Source organism: Notamacropus eugenii, chromosome 4, assembly GCF_028372415.1.
Source record: "Notamacropus eugenii isolate mMacEug1 chromosome 4, mMacEug1.pri_v2, whole genome shotgun sequence".
In the NCBI taxonomy this organism is placed as follows: Eukaryota; Metazoa; Chordata; class Mammalia; order Diprotodontia; family Macropodidae; genus Notamacropus; species Notamacropus eugenii.
The window spans coordinates 341,625,092-341,650,327 of NC_092875.1; the positions used below are offsets into that span (position 1 = coordinate 341,625,092).

At 36.9% G+C, this 25,236-nt stretch overlaps 1 protein-coding gene across 2 annotated transcripts in view; it reads left to right on the forward strand.

Annotated features, from left to right (window-relative positions):
* Window positions 1–10,561, forward strand: part of RPRD1A (regulation of nuclear pre-mRNA domain containing 1A) — a 95,123-nt gene extending 84,562 nt beyond the window's left edge. For both annotated transcript variants that reach the window (XM_072605278.1, XM_072605281.1), the window contains exon 7: window positions 8,922–10,561. In XM_072605278.1, coding sequence (XP_072461379.1) covers window positions 8,922–9,071 — 150 coding nt within the window. In that variant the 3' untranslated portion in view covers window positions 9,072–10,561. The remainder of the gene's footprint in view (window positions 1–8,921) is intronic.
* The last annotated feature ends 14,675 nt before the right edge of the window (window positions 10,562–25,236 follow it).

Sequence of the window (25,236 nt, forward strand, 5' to 3'; positions counted from 1 at the left end):
CTATTCAATTCACTCTGTGCTCTGTGTGTGTGTGTGTGTGTGTGTGTATGTGTGTATGTGTGTAATCCCACCAACTACCCAGATACTGAAAAGTTTCAAGAGTTACAAATATTGTCTTTCCATGTAGGAATGTAAACAGTTCAACTTTAATAAGTCCCTTATGACTTCTCTTTGCTATTTACCTTTTCATGCTTCTCTTCATTCTTGTGTTTGAAAGTCAGATTTTCTTTTCAGCTCTGGTCTTTTCATCAAGAATGCTTGAAAGTCCTCAATTTCATTGAAAGACCATTTTTTCCCTTGAAGTATTATACTCAGTTTTGCTGGGTAGGTGATTCTTGGTTTTAGTCCTGGTTCCTTTGACTTCTGAAATATCCTATTCCAAGCCCTTCCATCCCTTAATGTAGAAGCTGCTAGATCTTGTGTTATCCTGATTGTATTTCCATAATACTTGAATTGTTTCTTTCTAGCTGCTTGCAATATTTTCTCCTTGACCTGGGAACTTTGAAATTCGGCCACAATGTTCCTAGGAGTTTCTCTTTTTGGATCTCTTTTAGGCAGTGATCTGTGGATTCCTTCAATACTTATTTTGTCTTCTGGTTCTAGAATATCAGGGCAGTTTTCCTTGATAATTTCATGAAAGATGATGTCCAGGCTCTTTTTTTTGATCATGGCTTTCAGGTAATCCCATAATTTTTAAATTGTCTCTCCTGGATCTATTTTCCAGATCAGTTGTTTTTCCAATGAGATATTTCACATTATCTTCCATTTTTTTATTCTTTTGGTTTTGTTTTGTGGTTTCTTGGTTTCTCATAAAGTCATTAGCCTCCATCTGTTCCATTCTAATTTTTAAAGAACTATTTTCTTCAGTGAGCTTTTGGACCTCCTTTTCCATTTGGCTAATTCTGCTTTTGAAAGCATTCTTCTCCTCATTGGCTTTTTGAACCTCTTTTGCCAATTGAGTTAGCCTATTTTTCAAGGTGTTATTTTCTTCAGCATTTTTTTGGGTCTCCTTTAGCAAGGTGTTGAGCTGCTTTTCATGCTTTTCTTGCATCTCATTTCTCTTCCCAGTTTTTCCTCCACCTCTCTAACTTGATTTTCAAAATCCTTTTTGAGCTTTTCCATGGCCTGAGCCCATTGAATATTTATTTTGGATGTTTGGGATACAGAAGCCTTGACTTTTATGTCTTTCCCTGATGGTGAGAATTGTTCTTCCTTATCAGAAAGGATGGGAGGAGATATCTGTTCACCAAGAAAGTAACCTTCTATGGTCTTATTTTTTTTCCCCTTTTTTGGGCATTTTCCCAACCAGTTACTTGACTTTTGGGTCCTTTATCAAGGGTAGGGTATACTCTGGGGACCTGTAAGATACCAGTTCCTCCAAGGTGGCACAATCAAGTCTGTACTGGTCTGGACGCAGAGAGGGATTTTTATGCCCAGAATCTTAGCAGATACCTCTCCACAGCCACTTGGCCTCCAGTTCCCAAGTCAGCACTGCGGGCTGATTTTCAGATAAGCTGGATGGGCAGGTCCTCCATTCAGTGTGAGACAAAGACCAGCTTGGCCAGAGCCTCCACCTAGGGCGGAGGCAAGACTCAGCTCTTCAATGCCCCCAGGGGTTTTTACTTCTGTAAGGGCTGCGGAGCAGGCTCTGTGGCAGCTGCCTGCTGCTGGAGCTATGGGAAAGCCCTTCTCCCTTCCTGGCCTGCTGATTAAACCCCGTCACTGACCTTTGACGCCTGTGGGCAGAGGGATCAGAGGCCCCACTACTGCGACTAGAGATTCCGCCCCTGAGGTGACCTCCTCCCAGAATCTCGGTGCACTGTGCCTCTCGGCCATGGCTGACCTGGGCTCTGCGCTTGGCTCCGCATCCAGCACAACTATGCAACCGATGTTTCTGTTGGCCTTTCAGGTCACCGTGGGCTGGAAATCTCCATTCTGTTGTTCTCCACTTCTGCTGCTCCAGAATTTGTTGAGAGTCCCTCTCTACAGGTATTTTACGGGCTGTGGGGAGGACCCTGCGGAAGTGTGTCTTTCTAGTCTGCCATCTTGGCTCCGCATTTTTTTAAGGTGTTATTTTCTTCAGTATTTTATGGGTCCCCTTTAGCAAATAGTTGATTCAGTTTTCATGATTTTCTTGTATCACTTTCATTTCGCTTCCCAATTTTTCCTCTCCTCTTACTTAATTTTCAAAATCTTTTTGAGCTCTTCCATGACCTGTGACCAATTCATTTTTCTTGGAGGCTTTTGATGTAGGACCTTTGACTTTATTGTCTTATTCTGGTTGTATTTTTTAATCTGTCACCAAAGCAAGATTCTGTTATCTGAGGCTTATTTTACAATGTTTGCTCATCTTCCCAGCCAAATACTTGACTTTCTAACTGTTTGTTAAGGTAGGGTTCTGCTTTCAGTGCGAGTGGGACAGGGATGTGGTACTGCGGTACATATGGATATGGTGCTAGGGTTCAGGAGTTTTGTATGAACTGCTTGATCCTCCACCATCTGTGGGCCTAGAGCTTCAGAAGTAAGTGTATCCCCTACCCCTACCTCCACTGCCCCAGGGCTGAGGCCAGACCCCAGTCAAACCACACTCCTCTTTCACCCAGGTTCCACAGAATTTTCTCACTGACCTTCAATGCTGTCTTTGGCGTTTTTGTGGTTTGAGAAGTTTGAAAACTGCCCCAGTTATCAGTGATTCAGTCCGCTAAGGCCTGCTCCAGCCATCTAGACTGGGGTGGCCCATGCTGGATTGTGCTCTGCTCCCAGTCCTGTGTGATATATCCTTCCTTTTGCCCTTGCTGGTTGGATTGGATATTTGTTTCACTCTGTAGTTTTATGGATCCTATAGCTGTAAAATTTGTTTAGAGTCATTTTTTACAGGTATTTGAAGGGTTTCGGAGGAGAGGTTTTACTCTGCCATCTTGGCTCTGCCCCTTCTTGGAACTCTATCCTATTTTGTCCTCAATCAATTATAAGTATGGAATGGAGTCAGATGGGATTAAAGAGCAATTATGTGAAAAATGATCAGGAGGTTGTAATAGACTAAAAGTTCTGTGCAGCTCTTCAATGTGCTGTGGTAGCCCAAAAGTCTTAATATGTCTCTATGTTGTATGAATGGAATACAACATTCATAATGAGAGAGGTGGTAGTTGTCATTCAATTTTCAAACCACATCAGGAATACTGTTTCTAAGATGGTGAAGGAATTCAGATCACTCCACACAAAAATTTGATTAAAGTATATGGAGATGTTTTTCCTAGAGAAGGGAAACCTTTGGGCTAACACAGTAGCTAGCATTGATACAATATTTTCAGGTTTGCAAAGCCCTTAACAGATGTTATCTCATATCATCTTTAGAACAACCTTAAGAGAAATGTGTTATCTCTGTTTTACAGATGAAGACCCTTAAACTAGAAGAGGTTAAGCAACTTGTCCAGGATCACACAGTTAGTGAGTGTCTAAGTCAGGATTCAAACTCAGATGATTCTCAGCAATCTAGAGCTATTTATAGTTATTGAAAGACTTATTCTACGAGAAAGTAGGATTAAATCTTTATGCTTGACCTTAAAGGATAGCATGGCATGGTGATATGCTGTTGACCAGAAGTCAGGGAAGATCTGACTTCAAATCCTTTCTCATATACTTAACTTGGTGATGTAGCTCAATGCTAGTCACTTAACGTCTTTAGGCTTGAGTTCCTCTTCTAAAAGGAGGAGGTTGGATTACATGGCCTCTGGTCCCTTGGAGCTCTAAATATATAGGATGGGATTAGAACTTATGTTTGAAAATCATAAGAATACACCGTTTAGTATTAGTGAAACAATTGTTAACAATTAAACTTGTTCAAAAATAGATAGGTTTCCAGTGACTGGAAGTCTTCACATTAAAAGCTATATGAACATATCAGGAATGTTGTAGATGGGATTAAAACTTTGAATAAGTGATGAGCAAGATGATCTATGAGGTCTATTCCAACTCTGGAATTCTAGAATTTCCTTTAAAATATAAGTCTTTGAATGATTAGATGGAAGCGGCCTTAGAGAACATTGAGTCCAACCCCCTCCTTTCACAGACTTGGAAACAAACACAGAAAGGATAGTAGTATCAATTACTTCTCTAGTTTATATTCTCACAGCATCCAATAAAATCTTTAGCCTCAAAGGCAACCAATCCATATGGTAACATGTAATTTCTTATACTCAATTTATGTCTTGCTCATCACCAATACTCCAGTATTCCATTGTATCTGTGATTCCAAGTCCATCCTATTCTATGTCACTCTTGTTTATATTCCTCTATAAATGCAACACAGAGAGGTTTAATGTCTTAGGACCTCCCTGACCTTCTTTTGATGTAGTGCATACCAATGAAAGACATGGGTTATCCCTTGTATATTCCTTACTTCTGTTATGAGACCAAGCCATCTGCTTTGATTTATTTCATGACATCCTTAACATCAATTCTGCCCAGTTACTGTTTCTTAAATGTTGCAACCTACTTATATGTACAATTTGCTTTTCCATTTCCCTTTGAGTGATCCTCAAATTAAATTTTTCGTAGATATTAAAGTCCCATGAACCATAGCCATCAGAGTGTCACTGGAAGGATTTTCGTGTTAAAGGATGGACATTTCATTCAGAGAGTAACTTGGAGCCATCAAAAGGCTTTGCTGTCTCCCTAAAGTAGTCTAGCCTTCTCTCCTGTGATTCAATAATGGGCCCAGGTCATTATCCTTGGAGAATTAAAAGGAAGGCCTTGAAGGAATCATACTTTTGCGAAAGATTGCATATTCTCTGCTAGTGGTAACCACACTTGCTTTCAGCTGTTTTTAAAATCTACTGACTTAACTGCTTGCTATTCTAAAATTTTAGTTAACAGTTTACTTTGGGCTAGTTTTAGTAAATGGGCTAGAATGTCTGATACTAGTCTTTAAGTTTTTTAGGGTCATGATCCTAGTTGCCAACTTCTGTGTCCTTCAGTTTGGTCTTTGAATCTTTATGTGCCTTTTAAGTTTAGTGGACTGAATTTTTCCTTCTCTTTGGAGAACTTGTTTTACACTGCCAGGATTAGGAGTTAGTAGCTTCTTTAATCCTAAATCCTTTTAACTCCTTTAATCCTAGTGGAAGATAGGCAGTTCCCAACTTAAAAAAAAATAATGTTCATAAGTTTGTTTGTAATTTAGTCCTTTAGAACTTATTATCCATTATCCTCAGATATATGAGGAAATTATTAGTATTTGTACAATATAATATGTAATTAATATAATATAAACCTCATAAATGGTAGTTAGAATTAGAATATTATTACACAAGCCTATTTAATTCATAAAGTGACTGAAACAGTATTTTTAAAATAAAAATCAGAAAACTTTTAAAATACATTTTATAAAAATGGAAAAGAGAAAACAGATACAAAAGTTTTAAAATTTACTTTGAATGCTAGTACTTGAAGAAAAGCAGGTTTAATTGGCAAGATAGAAGGCAAATGAATATCCTTGAATATTCTAAAAAGAATCTGAGAATGCTTTCAAAGATTTAATTACTTGAAAATGTATTCCTTTACTATGACTTAGTGAAGGTAAAATAGTAGTACTACCAGTATAGGTTGAAATTTTTGGTTCACGAAGGAAAAGGAATGAGGAAATTTTCCAGAGATATTAGACAGGAATTAGAAGAGAAGGAGAAGGAAAAGGACATAAGGGGGCAAAAGGGGTGTGTGTGTGTGTGTGTGTGTGTGTGTGTGTGTGTGTGTGTGTGTGTGTGTGTGTGTGTGTGTGTGTGTGTGTGTGTGTGTGTGTGTGTTTCATGACATGGGGGTTACGGAAGTGGGGAATCTGCTGTCTTGAGGCCCCATGTGGTTCTTTAGGCCCTCAAGTATGACCTTTTGACTGAATATGAACTTAATAGAACAAATTCTTTTATTAAGGGGATTTGCCCCTGCTAGAACCTCCAATTTCTACTCTTTCTCTTGACATATCTGCCCAGGAGGGGAAAAAGAAATGGACAAAGTTTGTGATGGGAAGGCAGTTTTGACAAGTTTCTGTCTACCCATTTTTCCTCCCCAACAGTTTATAATGCCCTTGATCTGCCCAAATGACCTCATATAGCAGCATCATATTTGTCTTATATTCTACCATTCCTTTAGTGTACCTCATTTCAACTGAATTTTATGAAGGAGGTAGCCACGTTAAATTGATTCACACTCATTCCTTACCACCATCTAAAGATCTGTGTAGTTTAATACATGACACATGAACCCAAATTTATCTCTTAATTGATAGAATTTCAGGCAGTGTGAGATAAATCAAATTTTTTAAGTAGTGTAGAGCTAGAGATTTGGGGGAAGGGGACCTTCCTACATCTTATGTTATGTTTCTACTCAGCCTAGGGTAAAAAGTCTGATCCTGGAAACGGAGCATAAAGAGTCTTTGTGATGTCCTTTCTTCCTTTATACTTGGAAAGACCTAGCTACTATTGCTTTTATTCATTCTCCCCACCTCCCCTTGGTCAAAGTCTGAAACCTAGTTTCTTTATGAAGAGGGGAAAACCTGGCTATTGAGAGGACATGAACTAAGCTGTCTTGCCTCTAATCATTTAGGAGTAAGCATATTTGTCAAGTAGAGGTTTCTGTGCAATGGAAGAAAATGCTAAATTTCAGCTAAGGAGATAGTGGAAATAAAAGTGTAATTTTTTCCCCCATTCAAATTCACAGACCCTTTGAAATTTATCCATAGACCCGTTGGGGAATCTGGGTGGCAGTTTTAAGAACTATTGATCTAGTCTATAGGCAATCCTTTAGCCACTTAAAGACAGCTATCTTACTCAAGTTTTTTCCTTTCTGGGCAAAATACACCAAGTTATTTAACTTGATAATTAACTTTATATCATTTTTAAAATAGCAAAATACACAAATATAGGAAGACATGGAGAAGTTCACATGGGAAAAAAATTAAACCTCGGGGTTTTAATTGAGCATAAATATAAACCACTGGGGTAAAATGACAGCCAATCCCAATTCCCTCCCCTCCTCAGACTGCTAATTTGGTATTAAATTTGTTCCAGCCTTATAGGCCATCAACTTATTTTTGGATATTGACGTTATCTGGTATGTTAAGCATTTCTCCCACATTTGTGTCACGAACAAATTTGATAAGTATTCCATTTATGCCTGATTACCTTTCCAGGACTCCATAATTGTAGGCCTTTCATGTGAACACTGAGCCATTAATTCTATTAATAATATTTGTTAATAAATATTTTTGGATCTATCCATTCAACCAGTTTACTATCTACCTGATTATACTTAAATTTAGGTCGCATTTCTCCATATTATTCACAAGGATAAATCATGAGAGACTATTAGGAACATTTTGTAGATGTCTTAGTAAGCTGTATTTTGTGACATTCCCTGATCTACTTATCTAATAACTTAATCAGAAGAGGAAATGAATTCCCATCATTTCTAGTCTAAGGTGCAACAATGACTAGTTGTACTTTATTGGACCAAAGTTATTGAAAAGTATTCTCATAAATAACTATTAAGTGACTTTTATATAGCACTTTAAGGTGATTAAGCTAAGATATTATTAGTTTTTCTGCTGTTGGTAGAGAACTCTAATAGGTGTCCTGGTAATTGAAGGTCTCTGTTACTGTTATTTCATGTATCTGTGTAGGGCTAATGATTTGTTTTCTAAACTTCTCATCTATTTCCTCCTCCTTTCTAGGACATTTAGAGTACATATGCATCAAAATATCCCTTATGTTTCTCCTCCTATAGGTCTTCATTGAAATGCTCTCTACCTAACTTCCTATTTCTGACTTCTGGATTTTCTTCTGTGGTTAAATCTTTTTAATAGATCCCTACACTGTTTATTCAGTTCTTTTTAAATAAGTTATATGTTTCCTATCTTCTAGTCATGGGATTATTCCACCAAGTGTCTGTGATAATTTATGAAGTCAAATTTGCTTCCTTGTGTTAGAATCTCTAGTTGACCTTGATTCTCATACTTCATGCATGTATACCTAGATATCTGAGGACTTTTTTTTTTTTTGGTCTCCTATTCTTCCTGCATTGTGGCTATTCTGTGTTATCTAGCTAGGTAATATACTAATACAGTATAGAGATGTTGCCTTATATACTGACATAAAGATACTGTAGATCCAAATGTTTTTATAAAGCTACAACCTGATTCATTCCTCATTCCCTTTTCTGAAGTTCACAAAAATCACTTCCCAATCCTATAGTCCCTGCGCTTCTCCTTTAAGCACAGTCCCTGTTTCTTATTTCATTTAGAGATTGGGCAGTGATTGGGTGACTTGGACCCAGGCCTATCTTTATTATTGCCCAGGGTGAAGCCAAAACTCTCCCTCAGGACCCAGTTCCACCCTTCATGGGTTCTATAAGATCAAGTGATTTTTCCCTAAGAAGCTGAAGTGGGATGAAAGGAGGTGCACTGTCAGCCTGCCTTGCTGACCCCTTTCTGAGGTATTGACTGAACTACTTCATAGGTTATTTATGAGGCAAGTATTATATTAAAAGGGTAAGCATTTATTATTTTATATATATGCATAGTTTGTTGCTCAAGAAATATGAGCTCACAGCTTCAAAAACAGGGAAAACACAAGAAATAATTTATCCATCTTACCTATCTGATATGGGTACTTCATAACATAATTTTTATTTCTAATACCATTCCCCCCGCCCCCATATACAACAAAGGATAGGAATACTGATTTAATTGCACCAAAATTCATCTGGCTAAACATGTTTCCAAAGCTCTGCATTTCCTTATGATCCTGAAGAACCAAATTGCATTATTACTGTTTGTTCATTTTGTAAGCCTCTTGAGGTGGTCAGCTTGTTAGCTAAGTAGCCATTCTTGTTGTAACTTCAGCAAATGCTAATACAAAGTTATTTCACTACAGGAATACAAGCGCAAGTTAGCCAGAGTGTCCCAGGTTCGGAAAGAACTCCGGTCTCGAATCCAGAACTTGCCAGATTTGTCTCGGTTGCCCAACGTCACAGGTAGCCATGTGCACCTGCCATTTGCTGGAGACATCTACAGTGAGGATTGATGGCAGCAGCTTTTTCCAGGGCCTCAGGACTTTGCAAGAGCTGAAGATAGGTTAAGTGGATAGTCTTGTAGTATTATTTTTGTACATTGTTGAAAAAGTGAAACAAACACGGATATCCCCAACAAAATACAAGAAAATATTAAAAATATTTAAAATGTTGGGTTTTTTCCTATTTTATTGGCAAGTTAACATTACAATTTAAAAACTGACATCTATGTGTTAATATGTTCACAAAGAAGTGATTATTTTAAAAAGATCCTTTTATATATTTTTTGATCCAGGGCCCTGAGAGAAACTAAAACCTTTCTATTTTTCTTTATGTAATTTTGAAAGTTCCTCTTTATGTTTCTGCATTAATATGTGAATGTAACTTCAATATCTAATCACTGTATAATATGTAATTTCTTCAGGAAAAGAACTAATCAGGAAGTTGGGACATTATTCTCATATATTATAAAGATTTGATGGTAAAGAGGACATAAAGTTGACAGATTAAGGCTAAGCTTACCCTGGTCTATCAACCCCAATGTCTCCTTGTCTGTGCCTCTCAGTGCTTTTGATTCAACACACATGAAAATGAAAATCATTTTGTGAGTCAAACTGAGGACATTCACATTCTAAAGATAATATTTAAACTGACAAGAGAGTAATTTTTCTGAACTTAGTGGAAACTTTGTTTAATATTACAAGAATATGGAAACAAGTCAGAGTATCCCAGAATAGACTTCAGTTATCACCCCAACTCACTGTGTCCCTGAGCACATCGACATTTCATTTATATGTTGTCACTGGTACAGTAGAAGAGTCTAATTTGCTTATTGCCTATTAAAAGCATAACCTTGTATATCTTAATTCACCAACTTTCAATGTAGGAAAAACAGCATGCTTAATTGGGTAATACATTGAGTATGCCACCATTTATTACTTGAAGAAACAAACTTGGAATTGCTTTGTAGGAATTCGTGAATTCAAAGAGCTGATTCCCTCAAAATATTCTTGATTCTGGAGCTAATTTTATGAGGTATGAATTTTTATCTCCCAGCCATGGAGATAAGTCTCAGCTTTATCTTAAGTATAGTTGATCTCATTAATGTGAAGAAATCTGTAAAATCAGTTGGGCTATAAAAATACATTTTATTGCTTTTCCCAACAATAAAACCTTAAAAACTTTAGGGTTATTTTCAGCTCCAGTATCCAGACAGCATTACAGATAGAACCTTGTAGATGAGTTGTAGTGTTCTGTGTAATTGCCTGGAACACTTTTAATGTCCCCTCAGTTTTTGAATAAAAAGCAGAGTAGATCTGGTATACTTTGCATGTATCCACAGTTACCAAAACAAATATGGTATTTTCTTTTATTTGTAACACTGTTAGAGCTATTCGATCCCATGCTTTCTTTTTAAAGTGCATTTTTAGCATTGGGTTTGTACCAGGTAATAGCCATTTTAGTATAATTGTTCATGAAATTGTCAATAAATGATGGAAATTTTTCATTTTGTGCATTGCTTTGCAGATTAGACATTTTCATTTCCATTGTAAGTATACATGACCTAGAATAGACAATAAATTATCATCTCTTTTTACATCTTAGGAACCAAAAAGCCTACATAGTCTCAGTGTCTTCAGTGTAAATATTTCTTTTTCAGTATTAGTCATATTCATAGATAGTGTGCATGTATAAATAGAAGGGGAATATTTATTTTCTAACATAACTATGGAAAAATATCATAATAGTGAGGGAACTTCATAAAGTGCATTTTTATAAAACCTGTGAAGAAATTTAGAAAAATTTCATCTTTCACGTAGTAAATGTGTGAGTAGAAATTGCACTGGTATACTCTGAGCTCTCCCCAGCTCATAAACACATATATGAAGCTCCTCAGTTACAAATGCTCTGTGTTACAAAAGTCTGAAGGTTGGTTTGTTTGGGTCTTCTTTTCCAGTCTTAGCATTTATAAATGGCAACCATTCCTACCTTCCAGGATAATATTCTATTGGGGGGTGGAGCGAGAGATATAACACACAAACAGATAAACATTTAAAGAGGAGGAGAAAATTATATCAAATGGGAACATCAGAAAATGCTTCCCATAGGTCATGGCACATGGATAGGGCCTTGATGAAACCAAGGGAGGCAAAAACGCCAGTGAGGAATGAGTACATTCCAAGTTTTAGGACCATTTTTGCAAAGTCATGGAAGTGGGAAATAGAATTTCAGAGTCAGCGAATAGCAAATAGGCCAGCTTGACTAGAACACAGAGTGCATGAAGGGGACTGTGAAACAAGCCTAGAAATGTTGATTGGAAGCCACCACGTGTGTGCCTTTAAATGCCAAGATGAAAAGTTTGTATTTTATCTAGTGGCAATAGCTTTTGAAGGCTTTTTAGCAGGGGAGTGGCATGGTCACATGTGATTTAGGAAGATCATTTTAGCAGCAATGTGATGGCTAGAAGGAGAAATCTGGAATCCAGTTCTGTTGGTGGGGCCCAGGTGAGAGGTGATGACTGCCTGAACTAGGTGACTTAGTATACATCTTCTCATAGAAATGATACTATAAATATTTAGGTTCTCAGGCTAGCCCATAAAAACCTGTCTGGAAACCTCGTGTATTTAACCCCATCATAGCTATACCTGTAGTATTGTAGATCCTAACTAGAGAACTTTGGCAGGGGAAGACTCTTCTTTAAAAAGAGGAGATAGCAGTAATTTGTACAGTTTAGATACTGGACCTCACTTTTGAAATCAAGCTTTTGCAAGGAGCCTCTGTGGAGAAGAAAAAAAAATCAGAGGCTCTACTGGCCTAATTCTTTTAAAATAAATATACCATCCTTTTTGGATTTCCCAGATCAAAAATACCATTAGAATGAAAGGACATAATGAGAAAGGTAAAAACTAAATATTTTCACCAAAATTTGGGTTATAAAGAACATTGAAAAGTATTCTAGACAAATTAATCTTTTTAAAGAAACTTCTTAGAGGAATCTTGGAAGGAATAAAAGAAATTGATCTACTTTCACAATCCCTAGTCACACAGTTTGTATCTTAGTGTATTTTCAATTTTTTAGCTTCCTTTGTATTTACGAAAAAATAATGATTTTGTTCAGAAAAAAATTTTTCTTAAAATTATTATGTACAAAATGACTCCATTGTTTAACCTGTTATTTACTGAGAGTTCAGTAAAATGTTTTCATTTGTTCAAAATGTACTCTGACTTAGCTATGACTTTTAATATTGGCATCTTCTTTCTTGCATTTTAACAAGTGACCTAATTTTTGTTTGTAGGAAGAAAAAAAGAAAAAGTAAGAACTGTGATTAGCAGTAGTTCTAAGGAATCAAGGACGTCTCCCCATTCTTGCCTTCCTCTCTTTTCCCAGTCCTTATTGCATAGTCATACTAATGGTATATCCACAGACTGAGGTTTGAGGCTTGAAATCCCACTGCTCGGAGGAAAGCACCTATATATCAGAAGGCAGTAAGGACTCCTTTTTGGAGACAATGTTAGGGCATTGCTGTGGACTATGGGGTGTCACATGGGCAGTCTTGTAATGACTCCATTTGCCCAAGAAATAGTAATGTCTACTACAGAAACTCAATTCCAAGTCACTAATAGCTAGTAGTCTTCTTGATATTTGCCTAAATAGAATTTTTAAGGAGTAGACATTGATTCCAGGTCTTGATCATTTCTCTTCCTATCCTACATTTAACCATCTCTAATTTTGCTTAGCCTTTCAAAAGACAAGAAAGTTATAGACCCTGAACTAAGGTAGGGGGAAGAATAAGTTGTGCTTTGAGTTGTTGTCTTGGAAAGTTTTGGGGAAAGAAATTGCAAGGATCTTGGATGTGGTGGTCCTAGATATCTAGTTGCTTCTTACTGCTGGGGGTGGGGTGGAGAGCAGTAAAGTACTACCTGGGGCTCTGGAAGGGAATAAAAGAATGTCACCCGGGTTCTACCACACAGTAGCTTACCCCTCAGGCAAAGCTTTTCCAGCTGGTCCTTCTGCTAAGGAATCATTTTGTCCTCCCTCAACAATTCCCCTGATATCTCCTCAACATAATCTCAAATCTGAGTAGGGGTCTAGGGGGGAAGGCAGTTCTATAAGAAGTTAATGAGAACCAACACCAAGCCTTGACCTTGTCACCTGCACTCTTCTTAAAAGAGATGATATAGCAATAATTAGTACAATTTAGAAATTAGACCTCAGTTTTGGAATCAAGCTTCTTTAAGAAGTATCTATAGAGAAAAAAACAATCATAAGCCCTTATCGGCTAGTTCTTTTTAAATGATACTCCATCCTTATTGGATTTTCCAGTCAAAAATACCATTAGGATGAAAGAACATAAAATAAAGGGACTTTTTGATAAGTGATTATACAGAACCTACAGGCAAAACTCTCTAATGCAGTGGTAAGTCCTATTATAGATTCTCTATTTAACTGCTTCAGATGTCAGAATTGCTACTTTAAATCCAAACCTCATTGAGATGGAAACCTGTTGCTACAGTGGATAGACATTGCACATTATTTATTGGTTTAAAATACATTTATAGAAAATACTATGTTTGACATACACTATTTTAAGCCAATAACAAATTGTATGCTATAAAAAATTGGGATGTTTTGCCTGTTCTAAAGCAATAACATCTGAGGATGAATTCTCTGCCTTTACTTAACTTGTCTGTCATAACTGCATTTGAATACAATATACAGTGTTCTTAATAAAATTCCTTTTTTATTTTTTTTAAATTAAAAGTGCTGGTGATGATGAAAAGTTTTATAAATTGGAATGTGGGTTTTATGTTTTTGTTTTTGTAGGGCTAGTGGTGCTTGAAGGCTGTTGGTACTCAAGGTATTCTAAGGAAACATTCTTGAGTGACTCTGAAAGAGACTCATGATTGTAGATACAGTAAAGTGCATAAGTTGCTTTACCCCATCTAAACTATTTGAGGGTTATGTTGTTTAGGTGGCTCCTAGTCCATTAGAATAGTGAAAGACAATGTCTCTACCCATCTACCCACCCCAACCTTGCCTTCTCCTCTTCCCCATGTTGTTTACTTATACTAATGATGAATCTATAGATGATAAGATTTTAATTTAGATATCTTTGTGTAAGGGATCATACCCTTCCTTTTTCTCCCCTAGCACCTAACACAGTGTTAGGAACATAGTAGGTGAACAAGAAAGAGATGTTGCTTGGAGCCTGCTTTCTCCTATCCTGTACGGGAGACATCTTTCACTCATTGTACTCAAAGCTGCTCTGTGGGATATTAGACATCCCTTCAAAGTGCACATCTGGTGGAAATTTATACAAACCTGGTTTATTATTTAATCCAAATCCAGCAGTTCCAAATCCCACCTCATCTTTTCCCTGCAAAATAAAAAAATGTTTTATGATCATCAGCAAGAAGTATCTTCCTCTCAATATCTCTTTATCTGTATGTGTGTATATATATATATATTTATGTACACATACCTCAAGTCACCAACACAGTCTTTTGGAAAACATAAATTTACATTAAATAAATTGCACAGGCATTAAGATGTTGCAGTGTAGCACATACTATTCCAAAAGGACAACATCTTTTTACCATCTAGTTGGCTGATAAGAATTTCTCATTCAGAAGACTTTGTTGTGTCCACATAGCAGTGACTTAAAAATGCCCACAGTTTCTCAAGGAGCCCAATACCTGCTATAATGGTTCAAATGTCTTTTTGTTTAACTTAGATATTTTTTCTAGACATACAACTATGTACCTCAAAGAAATCTCTTTATGTAAGGGAGATATATATTGGCACAGAGGGAATACAAATTTGATATTTCTTAAGTAAAAAGTTTCATACCTGTCCTTGGGCCATTCCTCCTCACCCCAGGGCCCCTGGAAGAGAGCTTGTGTTGTACCTACCCCGTCTTTGCCTCTCTTTCTTCTTTCAACCCTCCTTTTTCCTGGATAGGAATGTGGTTAGATTTCACTTTGTAGTAGTATGATAACACTACCCTTGGTAGTAGGGAAGGAGCTGGCTCAGGGATGCAGAATTACTAACTGTTCAAGGTCCTACAACCTGGGTTCATTGTTGTCTCCTTCCCCCAAGCCATTTTTCATCTCCCACATTTGTAATAGTCTTCCTGTATTCACTCCCTGTATTTTCAAGTTACACTTGAAAAAGTTTTAGCCACAATAAATAGCTAAATCCCAAAGTGGCTTTGTACCCAATTCCCATCCCTCAAATTCTATATTTTTCTATATTTTGGAATTTCTCTTGTAGATTGACTGTTGACTGAAGTGTAATGGTGGGGTGGGAGGGTAGGACTGTGGGATAAAGCAGGGATGGACTGGCTAATGAGGACCCAGTCCTAAGAATTATAAATGAATTTTGGAACCACACACATTTCTAAATGTGGTTTGCTGGTCAAAATGTAGAAAATGAAAGTCTTTAGCCAATGACAATCAAGTGCTTGTTAATATAATCATTATTGAAAGCCACTAATTTAATCCATCATTGTTAAGGCCAGCCCTGCAAATGAGGTATCGTTTTGACCATCTTTATAGTCAGTTTTCCCTATGTTACTATTTCATTTAGTCACATGTATTGAACTTGCATTTGCATTTCACTTAGAGAAGTATAAATTTGGAGATGAATGATTTTCAAGGGTTATTAAAGTACGCTTAAACAGGTGTTATTTTCTGGTTTTACTTAGCTGTTAATATTTTAGGTTGTAATGATGTTGCCCTCCACCACACTATAGTTAGATATGCCAGCTTAGTACTCAAGAATCTGTTATTTCCTTTTAGTTGCTGTGTTTGTGATTAAGATATGCTCTGACCATGTGAAGAGTAATTGTGACCGAATTATTGTCTTAAAGTGACATGCTTCTTGGGACTCATCTACGGTCACAGTAGATGGGTATAGTGCCAACCAGGCATCCAGTGTTCCCATAGCATCTTTTAGCTGATAGCTCTAAGCTCCCTAGCCAAGGGTATTTTGACAGGAAACTGGTGGTGGTGTGAAAGAATTGCATCTCCTCCCTAGTTCCCTGCCCTTAGCATTTTTTTGCTTCTTCATCCATCAGCAAAAACAGAAAGTGATTAATTACATCCAGGTGGCATTTCTACAAAAAAGATCTTATGTGCCTTTTTCTATTCAAAGGAGGTTTAATATAAGTGCAGGGTAGCTCAAAAGTCTTTGAAAAATTATTAAGCTTTAATAGTTTAAAACTGCGATTTTTGAGTCACCTATACAGTGGTCCCTATCAATTAGAAACCTTTAAAACAAAATTTTGGTATAGTTCTTGGATTTAGGAATGTTGAAGTTTTTAGCAAAAAAACTTTTCTTCCTTTCCTCCAGAATAATTATTCCAGAGTGAACTATTTAAAAATAATGTTGAAAAGGAAAACTTGACTAGGTTTGTAAATGAAGAGATAAAAGTATTTTCACCACACAGTTTTTAAAAGCTGATATGTAATTTATATTAGGTTTAATATTATATTGTGTAAAGTCGTCCTCCAGTGCTTCATCTTGGTGGAGTTGACCCTAGACTGTTGATGGCTATGCCAGTGATTCAGAAGTGGATCTAGCAGCTTCTCTCAAACTAGAAAGGCTCTGAGTACTTCCCTGCCATTCAAGACTGCCACTCAAGGACCAGGCTAGCTACATTCAGAAGGGTTCATCAGCAAATGAACTCTTAATAATGAAGGATTACATTAGTGACTTCAGATAATTAAGATTAAACTAACAAGAACTTGATTGAAACTGTCTAAATGTCTGTCAAGTGATGAATTTTGATTTAAAAAATTCATGGAATTATGTCCTAAGGCATGAAAGGGGGAGGGGGGAAGTCTTCCCTGATGTTTACCCACATCACTGGAATCATGAGTTTTTGAAAGATTGAAATTATTGTTCAATAACAATGGTTAGTTTTTTTAAAAAAGAAATAACAGGTTTATATGTTTCATATTTCTGGCTCTACCTAATGGCACTCCTATTTTAGGAAACATAAAACAAAAACACATGACAGATAACACCCTTGTAATAATTTATTGTGATCTTAAAATACTAGTGGGATCAGTGAAGATAAAGAGGTCTCTAAGTGCTTGTTTTCTATTGCTCTAGAAATTATATGGTTATTATTAGAAGTGTTTTTTATCACTTTTGTTTTTAACCAAAAGAAACTTTTCTCCAATTTTTAATAGAAAAAAAGTTCTAACTTTGTTTTGAGATGAGTAAACCAATTATGAACATCTTTTAACTAAAATTCTTCAGCCCTGTTGTGATGTGTTTTGGACTTTGGTATCATTTCGAACTTTATTACAACAATTCCCTACTTACAGCATGGTTTTTAGGTTGCAATCTGTACAAACATAATGCAGCACTTTGTAACTTCTTTGTAACAAATCTCATTTGTTTCAAGTTGTTAAAAAAGGAGACACAATATTAAAAATGTACAGACTATTGTTTCATCGTATGCTACTCCCTGGATTTGTGATTCTTGTGTATTTCATGTCCTTTAAGAACACTTCTGTATAATGGTTTTTCATATTGAAAAGAATAAAATGCATAAAAAAGGAAAAGTGATGTTTCAAGAATTATCTTCAGAATTCTTACTGAGGAAAAACAAAGCAAAATGTTACCCTGCAAGCAGATTTGCTATTAAAATTGTCAATATATTCCAACATAACTTAGTAATATGAATTATCTGTTTAAAATGAGTTTTATCCAATTCAGTGTAGTCCTGGGAGATACTGGACCAAATCATGGACCAGTGCCCCAGTGGGCAAAATTTACATGGAATGAAGTTTCAATTAAACAAATAGGATGAACTGCCATCTGAGATAATAAATTCCCCATCACCCAGAGAGATTTTTAAGCAGAGATTGGATGTTGGTGTGTGTGTGTGTGTGTGTGTGTGTGTGTGTGTGTGTGTGTGTGTGTGTGTGTTTGAAATACTAAATAATCATTGAGTCCTTGCTAACTTTAATATTCTGTGATCCAATCTGTGTCTATTTCACTTTCCCTTCAGATGAAAAGTTTGATGAATCACATAACAGGTGACTGAAATAATGAATCAGTTAGGTGGCATAGCCCCTAACATGAAGCCAACTGACCAATGCTGAGTCCTTCAGAGTTTATCATTTCTTAAAAGCACTTATTAAATGCTTTCTTCTTTAACTTCTTCCAGCTCTTTGGACTTAAGCAAACAAATTGCCACCAACACTGACACATAGGAAGTAGGTATCAACATGGACATGTATATTGGCAATAAAACCAACCCAATGCCATGAACCTGTCACAAACTTCCATTAATATTGGTCTTTGAATGAATCAGCACATAAGATGGTGAATAGTTGTGAGATTTTTAAAAAACTTGGACCTACTGTTTTATTGGCATTCCCCTCACAATTTAGTCCTGTACCATCTCAGCAATTTATAGACTCAGAGTTTCCTGGGGGCAGGGAAGAGTTTGATAACTCCCCAAAGATGCCCGATGAAATCTATGTCAGAAGTAGAAATTGAACTTGGATCTTTCTGACTGTGAGGTCAGTCCACCATCATGGACAGGGGTTCATTATTAAGTGCTGTCTCTTGATGATGCAATTTATTTTCCATAGAAAATAATTGTGTTGACAATGTCTTAAGATGAAGGAGGATACCTCCCTCTCTCCTCACAGAAGTGGAGGACTATGAGTGCATTTGTATGTACTGTCAAACTTGACATGTTGGTTAGTTTTGCTAAAACACTTTTTTCTTCTCTTTTTTATTCTTTGTTATGAGGAAAGTTTCTCTGAGTGGAGGCAGAAAAGAGCTACGCTAAAAAGCAAAGTTGATACAAAAATTTTTAATCAATTTTTTGTTTTAAAAAATAAAATGAAGTGGTGGGGGATCGTGGGAAGATGGTGGCATGTTACAACACTGAGGACTCCATATCTCTGAAAGCACTCCACTGGTGCTACCACACCACATTAATGTACCACATTATTAGTTTACGGAAGGAGTCACTTCTGTGCTTCCACATCCAATCCAAAATTCTACAGAGGGACCGTCAGAGTTCTGTGCAGATCCTCCCGTGGAGTTCCTAGGATAGACAAATTGCCCAGCTGGTTGAGAGCCCTTCCTGCTTGAAGGAGCAACTTGAGGCATTTTGGGCAGTTCAGCATTGCATTCCTGGAAAGGACAGGGAAAGGGAACAAGCATTTATACAGCACTTCCTGCGTGCCAGGCAGGGGGCTAAGGACTTTAGAAATATCTCATTTGATACAAAATGTAAACCAAGCCTGAAGCTAGCCCAGTGCTGATGGACTCAACACACCTAGCCTCAGGACATTTAATGAAGGTTTTATTTGTTCACTAGTGGCCTCAGCTAGGCTGAAGGAGAAAGGCCCTTTGCAAAATCCAGGCCTGTCCTATGGGGTGGCAGCTCAGCACAAGTGGTGGAAGAGCCCAAGTGGAGCCAACAACAAGAGCCCAGTGACAAGAGGAAGTCCCCAGACAGAGCCCTGGAATCCTTTAAAGATGGAGCCTGGTCTGGCTCATTATATTCAATCCCTGGTAGGCCTAGCTTACAATTCTGGTTCATTGAATGGACCACACAAAAAATAATGATTCAACAAAACAAGCAATATCGAAACAAACAGACAAAAAAAAAAACCAAACAGAAGAAAATCTGTCCTGAAAAACGGATCAAGAAGAGAATCTTAAGTATTATTGGAGTCTCATGCAAATCAGAACAACTCTGAGGTACCACATCACACCTCTCAGATTGGCTAAGATGACAAAACAGGAAGATGATAAATGTTGGAGAAGATGTGGGAGAGTTGGAACACTAATTCATTGTTGGTGGAGTTGTGAGCTGAACCAGCCATTCTGGAGAGCAATTTGGAATTATGTCCAAAGGGCTACAAAAATGTGCATACCCTTTAATCCAGCAATAGTGCTTCTAGGACTGTATCCCCAAGAGATCATAAAAATGGGAAAGGGTCCCACATGTACAAAAATATTTATAGCAGCTCTCTTTGTGGTGGCCAAAAACTGGAAATGAAGGGGATGCCCATCAATTGAGGAATGACTGAATAAATTGTGTATGAATGTAATGGAGTAGTATTGTGCCATAAGAAATGATGAACAGAAAGACTTCAGAGAGGCCTGGAAAGACTTATATGATCTGATGCTGAGTGAAAGGAGCAGAACCAGGAGAACTATGTACACAGCAACAACCACAGTGTGCAAGGAATTTCTTTGGTAGACTTAGTGCTTCATTGCAATGCAAGGACTTAAATATTTCCCAATGGTCTCTTAAGGCAAAATGCCTTCCATATCCAGGGAAAGAACTATGGAATTCCACTGCAGGATAAAGAAGATCATTTTCTTTTGTATTATGTTTTGGTTTGTTTTATGATTTCTCCCATTCATTTTAGTTCTTCTATGCAACCTAAGGTGAAAATGTATTTAATAGGAATGCATGTGTAGAACCTATATAAAACTGTATGCTATCTCAGGGAAAGAGTGGAAAGATAGGGAGAAAGTGGGGGAGGGAGGAGAAAAGTCTAAGATATATGGAAGTGATTGTAGAACACTGAAATAAATAAAATTTAAAAAAAATTTTAAAAAGTGTTATTGGACTCCCCAAAAATTATCAGAAAAAAAAGTCTGGATACCCTGTTTCTGGAAATTACAAATGAAAATTGCCTAGAACTTTTAGAACTAGAGGGGAAAGTGGGGGTAAACATCTACTGGTCATTTACAGATATGCCCTGGAAACCTCCAGGAATAGCCTATCCAAAATCTAGAACTTCCAGATGAAAGAAAAAATGCACCATATAGCCAGAAAGAAAGAGTTCTAATACCAAGGAACTCCAATAAAGATTACATGAGACTTAGTAGTTGCTTCTTAAAACAAGAGGAAAGCTTGCAATGATATCCAAAAGGCAAGAGGTAAAAGTTTACAAGCCATCTCAATAGAACTTTAATGGAATAGAAGAATTCCAAGCATTCCTGAAGAAAAGATCAGTAATGATTAGACATTTTGAAATGGCCAAGAGAAACACTGGAAGGTATGCAAATTTGTATAATTTGAACAATGGAAGTCAATAAACCAGCGTTTGACAAAAGCAGAAAACACCTAATACCTAGGAAAGAGCTCCCTATTTGATAAAAACTGCTAGGAAAACTAGAAAGCAGTTTGGCAGAATTTAGGATTAGACCAACATCTTAATCTTAGACCATATTCCACAATATATTCTAAATGGATATGTGATCTTAGTATTATTATCACACTATTTTTTAAAAATTAGAAGAAAAACAGATCAAAACATACTTCTTACTGCTATGGGCAGGAGATATATTCTTAACCAAACAGGGGATACAAAACACACACATACACACACGTGTGCACACACACATATGTATATGCCATTCTGCAACAGAGAAGTGGTGAAAAGATATGAACAAACATGTCTCAAAAGAAGAGTGGCATTCACAATTATTTAAAACTCACCAAATCATTAATAAGAAGAGAAATGTAACAAAACCCTAAGATTTCAACTTACACACTAAATTTGGAAAGATGACATTTTTTTCCTTGTATCTCTAGGGTTTCGCATAGTTCCTGGCCCCATGGTAGATGCTTAATTAATACTTGTTGATTTATTGAATTGAGCTCCTTCTTTAAGACTCTTCTTACATTGTACAATGATTTACTTTTATCAGAAAACATATTGGTAAAACCCCAACTCTCCTAGGGAAAACAGTTGTGAAAGAGTTATTGTTTCCTAAGTTGATAAGGGAGTTCTGAAAGTGACCCCAAAAGTAGTCCTTAGTGATCCTCCTGGTCTTAGTCATCAGAGATCTTTCCTTCTTTGTCCCACTGGCACTTGAGATTAAATTGGCTATTCAGGCTCTAGCCAGCAAATTTTGGCTACTTGACATATGGCATCTTTCTTGAATACCATGCCTTCTAGGTTATAGACATACGCAAGGAACCCAATTCTCCCTCCACCCATAGAATCAAATAATCTCAAAACCTCTAATTGCTCTCTCTGCTTCCAACCTCTGCTCTCTCTTATCCATCCAAGTGAATATAAATCAACTTTATGTAAGAACTCAGTATTGGACTGGAGTTGGGGTCTGTTACAGAAAACTCATCATTTCCCAAACTAATAGCACAATACGTTCTAACACTAGATTGGCCAAAGAAATTAAGCCCCTTGACTGAGGAAATTCCTTTGTGCTTCTTTGGGACATGGGACTCATAGTCTCAAGGAATGAATGCATTTCATGTCAACCACATGGATCTGAAAGCCTTCAGATTAGCTTTCCATATATTTAGATGTAGCATTGTCTATGTAGGTGTGTTGTAACAAGCAAAATTTCCATACTGACCAGTAGGCTCCATCTAAGCATGTGTAAATCTTTTGGGAGAGGGGTGCTACACAGAGATAATCTGAGACCCATCTTTTATGTGATAAAGTATATAAATGCTACCTGACCAAATGGTAGAGAATATTTAAGATTTAGGACCGGCTTATACATTCCTTGAGAGCAGGCAAGTTTCAATTTTGGATCTTATCCTTCACTTAATAAAATGCCTTGCATATAGGAGACCCTTTACAAATATCTGTTGAGTTAATAAATGGAAAAATTACTTAAGGGGACTGTACTGTCAATTATGGGTCTTATCTGAAGACACCCTCACTGGGATAGTGAACTCCTCAGCAAATAACTTAAAAAGAGAGTCAATAATCTTATAAGGGTTAACTTGAAGGGTGATAGACTTGTTCTGTCTCTGAGCTCCCCTCAAAAGGAACTCCAGGGAAGAAGTATCCAATTTTTGTTTCGTTTGTTCCAGGAAGAGTGCTATAGACACTAATGCTTTTTCTTTTTAAATGTTTTTATTGATAGTTTAAAAAAATTTCTCCACATTATTTTGATTTTCCCCAATGTGTCTCCTCTCTCTCCCAAAGAGTCATCTCATATAATAGTTTTTTTTTTAAAGCCAAATAAAACAAAGTTTATTAAGGATTCACCTAATTGGGTTGCCTCTTAAGGAACCTAAGCATTTGTAATGCTTGAAAGTGTTTTTTTAAAGAAAAAAATAACAAGGGGAAAATTGGCAAAACTAAAATAAGTCTGAAGGATGGGCATTGTGTGCAACACTTGCAGACCACTCCTCTTCGCAAAGGCATGGAGTTAGGAGTACCCTCTCATATCTTTTCTTTCAGGTCATATTTATTCTTTATAATTTTGCTACATTCACTTTTGATTTCATGATTATTCTTTCCATTTACATTTCTTATTGTGTTGATCTGATTTTCAGTCTTTTTAATCATTTGAAAACTAAAGGTTTATCAATTTTATTAGTCTTTTTTTAAAAAAAATCTGTTTATTAATCATTTCTTTCATTTTTTAGTCTCCATTCTATTTCTCCTTTAATTTAAAAAAATCTCTCCTGTGCTAATTTTACCCACCTGCCAAAATAATGTATTCCTATGTACGGGTCTGACCACATTACTGACTTGCTCAAAAAACCTTCAGTAAATCCTCACTCCCCCTGGACATAACACCCTCTTCTCCACCACCATGTCCACTTTTAAGGAGTTATTACCTCCCTTTACACATACCACTCCAGTCAGTCTGAAGGACTAGATGTTCTGAATCCCTCATCTCTCTTGTACTTTGCCTATCTTCATGGAAAAAAAACCAAGTGTCACATTTTAAACTTTTCCTGACCCAGTTAACCACCTCATCCTCCTCAAATTAACTTGATGTGATTTGTACTAAATCATATTTGTATACATGTGGTATACATGTAGTTCATTGTAGTTAAGACTTTAAAAAAAAAATCCCTAGGAACCACTATGTAGTAACCACTTACATGTTTAGTTGGACCGAATGGAATAAAGGGCCTTGATTTCAAACTATGAGAATTGGTCTCAGAAACCGTGATTAACTTGGAAAAGATTGGGGTGGCGAGGGGAGTAGAGAAAATAACTGACTTCTAGTATTTTAAGGGTTATTATATAGGATTGGACTGATCTTGGTTGGCCGTAGCTGCAGAGGTAGATTTAGGTCTGGGAGTGATGCCCAAAGTGAAACGGGATGCCTTCGGAGGTAGAAGGTTCTCCTTTACATAAGGTCTTTAAGTGAAAGCTGGATGAAAACTTGTTGGGAAATTATAAGCAGATTCTTGTTTAGGCATAAACTGGACTTAAGTCCCTTTCAACTGCTGATTCAGAGAAAAAGGGGACCTCTCGATTCACCCCACCTAGGACTGCTTCATCTGTAAAATACTGGACTAGATGATCTAAGTTCTAAGATCTATGATCCTATTCCTTGGCTTCTTAGCTTTATCTGTGCTAATGAAGTGGGATGAAGGCTAACCAAGGACCTATATCCGGGATTCTTAAAATTAAGTGCAAGGTGGGAACTACTACTGGGTAGAATTTGGTCTGGACAATCAAGGGAAATGACTGCCCACATTCACGTCCAATAACCTTGACCTAGATCAAACCTGACAAGCACAGATGGCAATATAAAGGTTGAGGACTCTTCTGATGAGAGAAAATGTACTTGGGCTCAATTGGTGAAACAAATTGTTAAAATGCAAGAGCTTCTAGGTGCTGGCCTAACTAGTTTTGTGGGAGATTCCTGCCTGAGGCAGCCTTGCCTCACTTTGGAGACCTTCCTGAAAAAAACAGATTGGTTTTATCTAGCTTTGTTTGGTTCTGATGATTGGACCTCTGGTTTCAAGAAAGACTAAAGGGAAAGTTCCGTGATCATTCTCTCCTGCCATGTCCAATTCTGTACCAAATGAACATAATCCCATAGCAGATCTCCAGCATAACATTTTCATATTTATCTGCATAATTATCTATACAAGTTCTCCTGCCTTATTTTAGAATTTCTTTTTCTCCAAAGAGGGAGAAAAATTGCCAAGTGTAGTAAACTTATATCCAGTTGTGGGAGTCTTCACAATTTACTCCCATCTCAAAGAGTAAGAGAATCAGCCACCTCAGCCTTAAAAACCTGGTGCAAATATATCCCCAAACTTGTGAGAATCTGATTGTGAATAAAGCCAATCTCTGGAAACCCCTTTTGAAAAGTTGTTAATTCCTGACCTAGAAAGTTGTGAATTATAAAAAGCAGTGAGATTTTTAACTGTAAGATAACAGAAAGCAGCA